The sequence below is a fragment of the Sciurus carolinensis genome, chromosome 10 (genome assembly GCF_902686445.1).
Source record: "Sciurus carolinensis chromosome 10, mSciCar1.2, whole genome shotgun sequence".
NCBI classification, from domain to species: Eukaryota; Metazoa; Chordata; class Mammalia; order Rodentia; family Sciuridae; genus Sciurus; species Sciurus carolinensis.
The window spans coordinates 83,920,930-83,935,226 of record NC_062222.1 but is presented as its reverse complement, the minus strand read 5'-3'; the positions used below and the strand labels follow the sequence as shown (position 1 = coordinate 83,935,226).

The 14,297-nt window shown below is 33.7% G+C and overlaps 1 protein-coding gene across 1 annotated transcript in view; it reads left to right on the top strand.

Annotated features, from left to right (window-relative positions):
* Positions 1-6,324, top strand: part of Mob1b (MOB kinase activator 1B) — a 56,886-nt gene extending 50,562 nt beyond the window's left edge. The window contains exons 5-6 of the mRNA XM_047566720.1: positions 1,501-1,664; positions 4,584-6,324. Of these exons, the coding sequence (XP_047422676.1) occupies positions 1,501-1,664; positions 4,584-4,661 (242 nt within the window). The 3' untranslated portion in view covers positions 4,662-6,324. The remainder of the gene's footprint in view (positions 1-1,500; positions 1,665-4,583) is intronic.
* Positions 6,325-14,297: the final 7,973 nt, after the last annotated feature.

The window sequence follows — 14,297 nt, the reverse complement described above, 5'->3', positions numbered from 1 at the left end:
TAACATTGCTATTTTTGAAGAGTGCTTATTATTTTATAGATTATCCTTTCATTTTGGTTTGTCTTTTTTCTTTCTGACTAAAAAATAAGCAATGGGCAGTGTTTGACACTAAACCCCAATAGTATTACTATTTAGCTGCTTTGCCAGTCTGGATCAGTTAGCTAGTTTAACAAAGAATATAGGATTTTATATTTTTTAAAAGTAAAACTTATTGTGTGTATTTAAGATATATAAATGAGACAAATGTATATGTGTTTGTGTGTGTGTGTGTGTGTGTGTATTTAGTTATTATAGTGAAACAATTTACTAACCTATCATTTCACATAGCTGCACATTATCCTTCTACCCTGCCACAGCATGGCAAGAGCAGGTATAATTTACTTAATAAAAATCTTAAAAACAGTACACCATTATTAATCGTTGACTTTGTGTTGTACCTTAGCTCTTTAGACTTGCTCAGCCTATATATCTGCTTCTTCCTATATTTTAACTTATGTCTCCTCATGTGCTACCCCCCCACTCCTGTAAACACAATTTTATTCTCTTGTATATCTTACCTCCCTACTCTACCCCAAATATAAGTGAGATCATGGAATATTTTTCTTTTGTTTCTAGTTTACATTTAGCATAATGTCCTCCAAGTTCATCCATGTTGTTGGATGTAAGAGGCGGGATCTCCTCTTTTGTTTAGGCTGAATAATGTTCTTGGGTATGTGTATCTCACAGCTGCTTTATCCATTTATCCATTGACAGACACTTAGGTTGTTTCCATTTCTTAGCTTTTATGAATAATGCTGCAGTGAACATAGAAGTGCAAATATCTTTATAATATGGTGATTTTATTTCCTTTGGGTATGTACTCAGAAGTGGGATTACTGAGGCATATGGTAATTTTATTTTAATTTTTTTAGGAATCTCCTTACTGTTTTCCATAATGACTGAACCAATTAACATTTCTACCAACAGTACATAAGGAATGGTTCCCTTTTCTTTTCAGGGATTTTGTATCTTTCTTGTTTTGTGTCTGTTTAATGCTGTAAATTACTTTAACCCACAAAATAAGGAGTCTAATTGAACAGAGATTAACTAATTTTAGAACCAATATGAACCTGGAGTAGTAATGAAGTAATTTCTATAGAAAAAAGTATGAAATATAAGCACTTTAAATAGAACTGAATTTGGTAAATAACATTTGTTTTCAGCACATATTTCTATTGAGGCTTAATGTTAAGAAAATAAAAAATATGAGTTTTAGATTCACTACCATCTTAAGAGTTTGCTTTGTTTTGTTAAAGTGGTGGTGTGTTAGAGGCATAACAGGCCAAAATGAATATTAATTCTTATTCCATAGAAGCTGTGGAACTAATTTTCATTCATGATATGTTGAGAACTTCTGAAAAGGATAATGGGTATATAAAATATTAATTAATAAATGCTAATTCTTTTAACCCTTGTCTTGGTAATTTATGTTGCCATTTACTTTGTTCTCACCTTTATTAGGTGTTCCATTCCCAAAGAATTTTATGTCTGTGGCAAAGACTATACTCAAACGTCTCTTTAGGGTTTATGCTCATATTTATCACCAACATTTTGATCCTGTGATACAGCTTCAGGAGGAAGCACATCTTAATACATCTTTCAAGCACTTTATTTTTTTTGTCCAGGTAAGTTGAATTAGGATGCTTTACTGCTTAGCGTAATCATTTATTTTTAGAGTTCTGTGATGAATACTGCATACACACTGTCAGAATAGAATTTGCCCTATCTCCCTAATCTGCATCTTTATATTTTTAATGACAATTAAGGACTGGCTTTTTGTTTCTGAATTTCATTAGTCTCCAAGTTCATGGCAAGTAAATCCAAAATGGATCTGAGAGGCTTTGCCTTCAATTACCATGCCATATGGAGGGGCAGAATAAGAAGCCTGCCTAGTTGGGCAGAATTTATAGATGAATTTGGTCTTTTGAGTATATTGGCACTCCTTTAGTTCCTAATACTCCACTTTTGTTTGCCCTGGCTATTTATTAGTGGACTCTGTCCTGGAAATACACTTTGAATATCTTACCCTTCCCCACTCCCCTTCTTTTTAAGGCTACATTCTAAAGAATTTTTAAGTTAAGGACTATCATGTATGAGGGAAAAAATATTCCACAGAGAGTGTTTCTGTTCATTAGTCTTTGATCTGACCTGCTAGTTGAACCCCCCTTTTTTTAGTCCTCAAAGAACTAGACTTATAATTCTAAGTCTAAAAGCATTGAACAAATAATTTTTTGTTGTTGTTGTTTTGGTGCTATTGATTGATTCCAGAACTGCTTTACTACTAAGCTATATCCATAGCCTTTTCTATTTTTTATTTCAAGACAGGGTCTTGCTAAGTTGTTGAGGGTCTTGCAGAGTTGCTGAGTCTGTCCTCAAACTTGTGATCCTCCTCCTCCCAAGTTTCTAGGATTATAGGTGCATGCTGCTGTGCCCAACTAAGAATATTCTTACCTAATTCTATAATTAGAGAAATAATAAGCAGAAGTCAAAAAAGTTTTGGAAAGGAAGAGCTAACCAGTTTTATTATTTATTTTTGTAGAGGTTGAGAGAGGGACAGTGGTGGTCAGAACATGCCCAAGTTTTGTGGGTTTTTTTGGCAGTGCTGGGGATTGAACCCAGGCATAATGCTTGCTTGGCAAGTGCTCTATCACTGAGCCACACCCCAGCCCCCAAGATTTGAATTTTTGTTGTTTTTGTATATCTGTGGGCATGTTTATAAATGCCATCTCTACATTGCATTTCTCTTAAAGAAAAATGTGTCCCTTTTCCTTCTGTACATGCTCCTCACACTGAAGACACCATTTTATATTCAATTTCACCTATATAAACACATTTTATAAGGTTGTAGTTTGCTAAAACTGTTGCCATGGTATCCCTTCTGCAGACCCAAAGAAAATAAAATCCTAAATTTTGCATCTGTGCTTTTGGTTTAGACAGACATGACTGCTAAAGTTGTGGTTTTGCTGTTTTAGGAGAATGCTGCTGCTTCTAAAAGATTGAACTTTACTCTTAATCTTCAAATACAGTTTCCTAAATTCTAGCAAATAGTGGGGATTCAATATATTGTATTTACTGCATCTGATCCTACTTACATCTCAGGACACTGTGAGCTTCTTATTAGTTACACAGTATCAGCCTTTGATTAAGGGGATGCTTTTACTGGGCCCCACAATTTAGAGAATCTTGTTTTGAGCCTTTTCCAGCTGTGGCTTTACCCACAATATGAGGAATCCACAAGGCCAAGATCCCTAAGGTAGGTTCTTGGGTTCCTGATACTTTAGAATTCCCTGCCAATATGGTCCAAAATGTATTGCCAGATGACAGCAGTTTGTAAGGGTATGTGGACATTAGTCATATGTACCAGCCAAGATGTTCACTCTCATTTGAGTGAGGCATCTTGAGGTGCAAGATGGAGTGGGGGATTGGAAGTGCATAGAGGTTTGCTGAGGACCACGGACCTGGGGCTGACTCTGCCCATGATTTCTAGTGTAAAATCCTGAGAAGTCTGAATTTCCTTTCCTTGTCATTGTGAAGGTACATTTGTTAAGATAGGAGGATAGAACATGTTTTTATTTAAGGATTTTAGTTGCGTAGTATATATTCATTTGTGTTCCCAGACCACACAAATCTTAGGGGCAGTTCTGCTATTGAATGCCCCCAAATGCTTCTCCGAAGTTCTAACTGTAGTGTTCAGCATCTGATGGGTGCTAATAAATTGGGAGTTGAGAATGCCCCACCCTGGAAAAAGATTTGGAGTGTAGAGAGCCTTTATTTATTAGCCATATAATTTGTAGTTCAGGGGAAATCTATATAGGAATGACTTTCAGAATGACGAGGGTGGAACTACTACTTTTTTTTTTTTTAAATACTGGGGATTGAATATGTACTGTGCACATGCTTGAGCATGTGCTATACCACTGAGCAACACCCCTGGCCTGTAGAAGAAAGCCCAGATTAGGAGCTGGGAGTGTAACTCATTGGTGGTATATTTAGGAAGCCCTGGATTCAATCTCCAGCATTTTAAGGAAAACAAAAAACAAAAACAGCAATAGCACAGATTAAATCCAAGTACTCTCATTTGTCCTCTGCAGGATTTTAATTTATCCTTGTGTATACCACCTTATTCATGTTATTCACATACCATTTTATGATAACCTGCAGATCTGTCAGTTTATAATAAGCTTTTACTCTTTATATGATGCCCAAGTTTGCCTAATATGCTAAAATTTTTTATTTCTATTTATTGATTACATATTTTAAATGGTGTCCAGTTTATTCCTTTGAATAGGAAGAAATGATTCCCATTTATTGACTGTCACTTTGTGCCAGACATTGTATAAAATGGTTAACATCCATTGTTACATTTAGTTTCCTGCAATAATTTCATGAGATAGAGGAATTTATTCTATGATATAAAAACATAACATCAGACCTAAGACACAGCCAGTGAATAGGGAAAAAAATCTATATTTAATGGTAACATGCTTTGGAATGTTATGTTTGGAATAATATGTTTTTGCTATTCTTTCTTTGTTTCTGTATAGGAGTTCAATCTTATTGATAGAAGAGAACTTGCACCACTCCAAGAACTGATTGAAAAACTCACTTCGAAGGACAGATAAAAAGCATGCAGAGCTGTGCAAATTGTTCCTCAATTGAAGCTGTGTGGAGTGTATTTGGATTTTGTTATATTTTGTTTCTATCTGGATTGTTTTTGTCTTAGGTTTGGGGGAGCTTGTTTGGGTTCCCTTTTCTTTATTGTGAATATATGAAACCATATTATATTGCTAGAGGAAACCAAGAACCATTCTCTACATTTGAAAAGGGGTAAATTTTGTCTTAGCAGCATACAGTACTTTTTTTTTTTAACCTGGTTTTGGTTACTTGAGTTTTTTAATAATACTGTATGTGCTGAAAGAAAATGCTTACCGACTGAACTGCTGATGGATGGGGTTCTGTGTTTGTAAATTGTGGCCCATTTTGAAGTCCCCAAAAGACATGTTTTTAAAGTGCCTTGGCAGGCCCACTTATGAGGTGCAAAGCACAGACATAGGACTGAGCAGGGCTCAAATAATATTAGGATCACTACCCAGGGCACTTACTGGTGCATGTTGTAAAATAATCTATGATAAAAGCCATAGTTGACCTAAGTTGGTGATCTCCAGCTTTTACTACATTGAAGAAACATAATTTGTAAAGGTGTGCATGTAGAACATAAAAATTAGTATTTCTTAATTATTTTTGATATTGATGGTAATATATTTCTGTTCAACAAATACTTAAAAGTTCGAGCAGATCTTTTTCCATCTTTTAATATCTGTGATATTGAAACTTGAGGATGTTGAAATGTAATACCCATTGCATTTTGACTTCTTTCTACATGTTAACTGCACTGTAGTGTAAAACTTCAGGTTATATTAGGATTGCCATCTTCAGAGGTGATGCTGAACAGTGAAGTTTCTTAGCAATTGCCAAATGAGCCATGTCTGCAGAATCCCCTTCTGTTTCAAAGAGGAGGGGATCAAAGAGTGTGTTTGGTTGGGAGGGAAGTTAATTTCTGTGGGCAGTTAGGGATGGGATTAAGTGTAGGGAGTCAAGTTCTAGAAAGTCCTGTTTTACAAACTTTTGAATAGAAAGTTGTGAAGATTTTAATCAATTATTTGTAAACAGAGTCTATTAAAGAGATTTCCTTTTGGAATCAACTTCCATGAGAAATTAAAAATAAATTATTAATTTTAGGTACAGGCATTAAACATGGAATTTAAGGACTTTGGGGAAATTGATCGCTTTGTAGCATTTCCATTCAGTGAATGGAGCAGGTGTTTGCTTATCATTTTAAAATGATACAGTACCTTTGCTTATTACAGGCCCAGATTGAAGCATTCTGACTTCTGATTTTTCCACTGTGAAAGAAATCATTTTCTTTACAGTAATATCAAACAACAAAAATGCTCATTCAGTAGTTATTTTTAAATTTTATTTGCCATGACTTTTTAGTGAATTATTACCATCAGTAAGTTTAGAAACTTAGTTTTTAGAATAAATATTAATTTGCTTCACTTCAGATTTGTTCTTGAGATTGAGAAATACCCTTTTCAGACTTCCAGTTTTAATTTTGATGTATTTGGTAAATCTGCTTTCTTCAATTAGAACTATATACTCTTCCCTTGGTTAGAAACATACTTTTTTCCTAAAATAGAATAGAAATGTTTGCTCTGGAATTATATGGATTACAAAGGCTTTGTGAACAAAAATCTAAAATGAAATGTTTGTGTTATTAACAAGTAGAATGGTGATATAGTTTAATGTTCTTATAATTATGATCACTAGGGAACTGCCTTTCTCTCCATTTCATTTCTAGCAATTATCCACCAAGTACCAACAGTAGAAGTAATGGAAGATCCTGACAGGGGTAAATATATTGGACATTTATAAATTGTACTGAAAGCTAGATGATTTCCTTAAAACAAATATTTCAATGTCCAAATAGATAATATCAACCACTATGAGGCAATTCAGAAATAAAATTGGGTGTCGTGATTTTTGAGTCATATCTATGTAGGAAATGGAAGATACAATTACTCAAATTGTCTTCCATACTGCGTTTTACTTCTTATCCACCTAGTTACAAAAGGGTTGCAGTTGTCAAGTGTAGAGGAAATAGTAGAAAATAAAATTCTAGTTCTTTTAAGCCTTATATAGTAGTATACTGTAAAGATGGAAAAATATTACTCTAGTATTTGATAGTAGGATTTACCTTTCCATTATATATGTAGGTAAGAGTTTGTTTTCACTGTGCCAGAATCTCAGGTACCTGTGTCTGAGTGTTCACTTAACAAGTTACTGGGAAATAGGGAGATATGTATGTGTGTATATATATGATAACAAAGTATAAAGTTTTCCCAGAGAGAAGTCTGGCATTGTACCAGGTGTTAGATGGTTACAAGTAAGTAAACACCAGAGCCAGTGAGAAAGAACTGATTTGATTAAAAAGTTGCTTTGATTTGGTTGATTCATTTGGGAGTTAGAAAGACGCCCTTTATAAAATAAGGATCAAAGCTTGATTTTTGGAGCAGACTTGCTTACAAATGTCTATTATATTTTTTCAAATTTCTTTATTTAATTAAAAATAACTAAGATAATTTTCCCCCTTGCTTTTTATACAGAGTTATAAAGTTGTTTTTTTCTTACCCTTTGATAAAAGCATCCTATAAAATGTAAAGTAGTAAGCTAACATGGTATTGTTGTCACTTAAGATTTTTGGTTAAATGTTGACATGAAGCACATTTTAGGAATTATGTTAAATGATGGAGTAGTGGTGGACATAAATCAGTAATAGAAGGAGTTAAAAAGATTTTAGTTAGCAGTAGATGGTGCTACTGGTTTTCATTTGCTGACTTCATAATTCCATTTTCAGTAAAAACCATGGCATTGGACTACACTAAAATAGTAAGTATGTATTAGTTAGCTGGTGACTTCGGAGGTCAATATACCTTAAAAGGAGAGATTTAGATTTTCTGTCTCTTTCTACCTTCCCTATGTTAGACATTTGTAAATTCTAAATGGTCAGCATAAAACATATTAAATAACTGAAGATAAGTATAATATATTTCAGACTGAGTTATTGCCTCCATTATCAGGATGGATAAAGCACTGCAATCTCTTATCAGGAAATAGAGATGATGTGGATATTTATATTTTACATATGTAATCTCCAGACTTCATTTTATGTATTAGTATTTTCCTTACTTGTGGGAAAATAGAAAAATGACATTTCTTTTACAGCTTTGTCTACACCCTCTCTGAGAGAGGTTTTGATAACCACTGAAATGGTAGAATATGTGTGATACAATATTATGTTGTAGAATTTCCTTTTAAAATGGTTATGTCATACCTTAACATCCAGTGAAAGTTGATCTTCAGAGTAGTTCCCTTGGGAGCACTACTTATTCCAGCTGTGCTACGAAAGTGTAGTGTTTTGGAATTCTTTTAAAGATACCACAAGAACTGGCTTGTAACTATGCAAGAAAATCAATTTCATCATCTTAGTTACACAAAAACTTTCTTGGCAGCTTAATATTCACCCTAATCACCAAACCAAGCCTAACAACTTGGCTGTTCTCTGAGAACTAAGCCAATAGGGAAATTCAAAAGAATGCATCATAGGCTCTGAATCTGCTGAAGAGAATGTTTCAAGCATCAGTTGTATCACTGAATAAAGGAATGATTTCCTAATGTTACTATTTTGAAGTGGACAGTATAGTTTGGATGTATAGATTAAATTTTCTAAATTTAGTTGACTTACAGTGTAGTTAAATATAATACTATTTTTTAAAAATGCCAGAGCTTCCTCTAGAATTTACTATTTTTTGTTAATTTTCCTGAAAACTTTTCAATTCCATCTTGACTATTGTGGGATAGTTTTGATTGAATGGCTACTATGGGAAAAAGAATCCAATATTTAAAATAGCAGTATTTTAAGGAAATAGAGCCTTTACCTCTATCCTTTTTTTAAAATGTGTTTTCATTCAAGTTAAAAATTTGACTTTAATTAAAGACTAGAGGTTGTGTACAAAGAAATTGTAATGTCTTATGTATTAATTATGCTGGATTTTAAGCCTGTCAGAAATAATATATTTAGAACTTTATAACTATTTCATTTATCATTTATAACTTAAAGTTTGACATTGTTTTAGAAAGATGGGGGCCAAAAATATATTTATAATTTTGAAATGTGACTGCATACAATCTTATTTTGAAACTTATCTAGAATATTAGAGAATATACCAATTCTTAGAAACACAGATATACACTTTACGGACCATTCCTAAAATAATTAAAATGACATTTTTGTTATGATGTTAGGATTTACTGAGGAATCACTGTTGTTCAGCTATCAACTTAATTGTGCATGAGATGATATATGGCTAGAGGTAAAGCTATATGAAGATTTAATAAACAAGTTTAATTACAACATGTAACAAAATTCTGACTGTAGATTATTTGAATTTTTGAAACTTTCCTAATAAGTTAAAGCAAATTTATTTTGAAGGCGTAACACTGTGCCCCATGTCTGTCACTCATAGCTGAACTCATTTAGACAAAAGAGAAAAAATAGATTAAAACTTTGGACTATAATTCTTAAAGACAAATAGTGAAATCACTGGCCTTTTTCTAGCTATATGTTTTCCTATCCTCTATCTTCTGTTTGAGACAGACAGACAGACAGACAGACACACACACACACACACACACACACACACACACACACACACTTGAAAACAAAGCAGTTAGGTTGATTTTGAGGTCTTCATTGTTAGTGATTCTTTAGTACTTTTAGAATATAGGTTTCTGTTTGTTTTGGTTGACAGCTTTCTTTAATTTATGTCACTGAAACTGATATTAGTTGTATAAAATTAAACATTTAATATTTAATTTTCTTATTACATTCTTACAGGTGGATGTTTCTTTTAGGTTTTCATTTTTATTTTTCTGAAATACTTGTGCAGATTGTAAAAACAGATTTGTGTATTTTCGTTTAAGAACACTTTCCTCCTTAAATTGTTCTGCAGAAATGACTATTTTTAGGGAAAATAGTTTTTTATAGCCACTAAATTGTATTTGTTATTTTTGTACATGCATAACCAGGGTGGTGAGGAAGTAATATTTTATGGAATACTTTTGTTGTATTTAAATTTTTCCTATACATTTATTACTTAAAATTACCACTAGGAACAGTGTCAAGAACTCTAGGTTGAGAGTGAATACAGTAAATATGAGAACATGTAGTTTGAATAGGTATTATTTCTGAAGACAAAAGGAGAGGAATACTGCCACTGCCAAGTAATGGAAGTACAAAGGCAGTGTTCACATTTTGCAAGTATTTAAGAGAATGCATAAAGACAAAGATCCTACTTTCATGGCTATAGTTTCTCTATTAAAGTAGCTGGAAGGGTAAAAATGATCTAAAATATGAAATGCAGCATGGATGCCATATTGTAAGCTGTGCCAAAATTACACAAATTGTAGTTGTTATTGATCAGAGTTTATTTCATCATTTTTACTTCAATAGGGGATAATGAATGTCAGAAAATCTGTGATAATGTTTTATTTGAAAGATGTAAATAATGTATACAGACTTGTATGTGATGGGATGGGAGGTATTTAAATTTTAGGTTTTTTTTTTTTAAGAAAAAATTAATAAATAGTTACTATGTTTGGCCATGACCTGACTTTGCATTGTTGTTTATTTTTACTATAGGTATTCCCACACTGAACACATTCCAAGGGAAACTGCAGATACATGGAGTATGTTGAACATTTTAAATGTTAGGTATTATTTTCTGTAATGTTCACAACCCTAGAAGTTCATAAATCTCAAGTTTTTTATATACTAGAAAACTAAAGCTCAGAAATTGGTCTATGGTTTAAAAACTCTTATATGCCTGAACTTAAAGCTAATGTTTATATTTGTTTTTTTCTTTAATAGATAACAATTACAGTGACAACAGTTTGCAAAACAGTGAATTACTTGTGGACCTTTCCATTAATCTAAGATAATATCTAATATTTTATCTTCATTTTCGATCATTAGGGAATATTAATAAATAATATCAGAGAATCATTTACCCTGATATTCAGATTTCAAAAGAAATGTATATTTTAGAGTAATATGCATATTATTATAGAGAGGTATTTATGTTAGAGGCATTCGTGCTTGGATCTTCAGGTTGGTAGTGGTCACAGTTGTCTGAAGTCACTAATGGTATTTGTGGAGAAGACTAGGAGTCAAAATGCTAGTCCATGCTGATGGGGACTGTGTCTGCATGCTTTAAAAACACTTTATACTGCAGAACAGTAAAGTATTTATAAAGCATCTACTGTGTGTAAAGAAATATACACATATACAGTAAAATTAACTACATTTTGATAGTTATGTTAATTTACCTCCACTGTACTAAATGCAAGTTATTAACTCCTCATATAACATTGTCTGGAATAATGCTTTTGGCAACACAGAGTTTCTACATAATTATTCCTTTAAGGCTTAAATAGCTATGTTAATAGAAATCTTACCAAAAGATCATACATGCTTTATTTAAAAACAGTTATCAGTTCAGTGTCACGTTTTCCTGATGACCTCAGTTCACTTTTATAAGCATGCAGCAAATAAGCTTCCTTTCCTTAAACTATATACATCTGGTGGCACCTATATTCTTGTATACTATTTTGCTTTCACATGTCAGATTTTCTAGAAGATCCCTGACTGCCCTGGTCTTGTTTTTATGATGGCTTCTGTAACCCTCTGTTTTCTAGCCAATCAAGAAGGTTGCAGGTGGAATTTATAACCAAGCTTAGTTGAAAAACATTCTTTTATATAAGGAGTTGGGATGGTATGGACAAATCCATGGGTTCTCTAGCCACTACTTAACATCAATATTCAGGACCTTTTATTTTTCCTGCCTTTGTTCTCATTTTCTAAGTTATCTGAATGATTATCAGTTAAATCCTGTCTCCTTTTTCTTTTTTTTTTTTAAAAGACAGGGTCTCACTATGAAACCCAGACTAGCCCTAATCTCCTGAGCTCAAGTGATCCTCCTGCTTAAACCTCCTGAGTAGCTGGGACTATAGGCACACACTAAAATTCCCAGAAGAGAAATAAATTCCCAAACTGAAGGAGTAGTAAATTTCTGGCAAGTTCAGGGATAGGTCAGTATTATATTCCTGACTGGTTTCATGCTCAGTATTCTATCTCTTTGAAGTTCCAAAATCTCCAAAACTCTGAAAATGGAAAGTATTTTCTTGAAGTAGGGAAAAAAAAAGTCTCCTCAAAGAGTGCAAATTATTATTAGTGTTTTTGATTTAACATCTCTACAGTGGGGTGGGGTAGTAGTTATGTATATACAAAATATATGCTTTTTTGTCATTTTTTTTAATTTGTTTTTTTATTTTTACAGACTGTTTTGATTCATTGTACACAAATGGGGTACAACTTTTCATTTCTATGGTTGTGCACAATGTAGATTCACACCATTCATGTAATCATACATATACATGGGGTAATACTGTTTCATTCTATCCCCCCTCCCCCCGCCCCATTTTCCTCTACACCATCCAAAGTTCCTTCATTCTGTTCCCACCCCACCATGCTCCCTCGTTATATGTCGTCATCCACTGAAATCAAAGAAAACATTTGGCCTTTGGTTTTTTGGGCTTGGCCTATTTCACTTAGCATGATATTTTCCAACTTATTTACCAGCAAATGCCATAATTTTGTTCTTCTTTATTACTAATATTCCATTGTGTGTGTGTGTGTGTGTGTATATATATATATATATATATATATATATACACCAGTTTCTTTATCCATTCGTCAATTGAAGGGCATCTGGTTGGTTCCACAATCTAGCTACTATGAATTGAGCTGTTATGAATATTGATGTGGCTGCATCACTGTACTATGCTGACTTTAAGTTCTTTGGATATAAACTGAGGAGTGGGATAGCTGGGTCAAATGGTGGATCCATTCCAAGTTTTCTGAGGAATCTCCATACCACTTTCCAGAGTGACTGCACCAATTTGCAACTGTACCAGCAGTGTATGAGTGTGCCTTTTTCCCCACATTCACCGCTTTGTGTTCTTGATAATAGACATTCTGATTGGAGTTAGATGAAATCTTAGGGTGATTTTACTTATGTGTTTACTGATATACAAAATGTGTGCATTTCTTTTGTAAAATTTTGAATTTGGAAATTTTGAATTTTGAAACATTGGGTTTCCAGTAAGGGATTGTGAACCAGTATCAGGAAAGTGCTTTTCTCAGGTCTCTGCCATCCATAGGATATTTAAGAAAATGGGAAATTATGCTGAACTTAATGCTGAGAAGTTCCCTGTTTCCTCCATTCGTTTTTATTTTTGAAGTATACTTTTAAATTACAGGAACTTAAATTCTCACTGCCAGAAGCTAGCAAAGCTAGAATCTGAAGCCAGTTTTTATTTTTTTTATTATTATTTTTATTTTCCAGTGCTTAACCTTAAATACTGCACTATAATGCTTTTGTGTGGAAACCACACTTGGGGGCTTCTACTCAACCCTGAATCTCTCCATCTGATCAATATGGAACTTAGGTGGTTTTCTCCTGTTAGAAGGTCTTGGAGGCTCACCTTGTCTTACTTTTTTCTCAGTAGCTGTGAATACTCATTGTTTCATGGGTTCCCCCCAAGTTTGGGTGTGGAATATGACACTTAGTAGCTTCCCCACTATCTTTTCACTGCCATACTTGATGATAGCTGCTCAGGTCTTTTCAGCTTCAAGGGTCTAGCTGCTAATCATTGTGGGGATAAATAAAAGTAAAATAATAGCATAACAAGATTATACAAGAAAGTTACAAAGAATAATTTTTGCTGTTTTCAGCAGAGTTCCTCCATGAACTCGTTTTAATTTCTGCTCTTTAGTTTTGAGAATGGAGTTACTATTACTCTCCCCTTGTTCTAGCTCTGCTTTTTAGGATGCATTTTAAGTTTGATGGCAGCTGCAAGGTAAAAATTAACCCTTTTGATTTCTGTAGACAATTTTGAATTTGGTTACTTCCAGGATGGGTAATAACCTGGTATAATCCATCCTAAAAATGAACTCCTCTGGACATTTCTACATCGATTGATTCGTCTTCGGCAGAGTACGAGGCACACAAATAGACATCCCAAAGTTAAAAATACATGTCTTAACTGTACCAGATGATGGGCGTGAAAAGTTAATTATGCCATCGTCATGCTTGAAAGAAACCTACCTAGTCTTGTAGTTCCCTACACAACACAGAAGGGCATCCAGTTCAGATGGAGAGGGGTATGGAACAATAAGAAAGGCTCCTGGGGATGGTGTCTGACCCCAAATTCTCAACTCAGTTTCATTCACCCACTTCAAGACAGGAAACAGCATCTTGGTGCCTGTTTTCTCAATGGCAAATGGGGATAACGCCCTGCACTGGCTCACTAAACTCGAAAAGCGCTTAGACTCAACCAATGTATTTTTATAATAACTCATGTATATATGCCTATAAAGTTTTAAAATAAGTACACAACAAAAATTCAACTTCTGGGGAGGAAAAACAAAAGGGAAAAGCGCGTAGAACAGTGTAAGGGCAATGCATTTCCTGAAAGCCTTTGCTGATGGATCTTCCAGTATAACATAGGGTAATTCATTTGATTTTGCACCACAAATTTTTCTCCCCTAAAGAGTTCAAAATTTCAAGGATAATTTT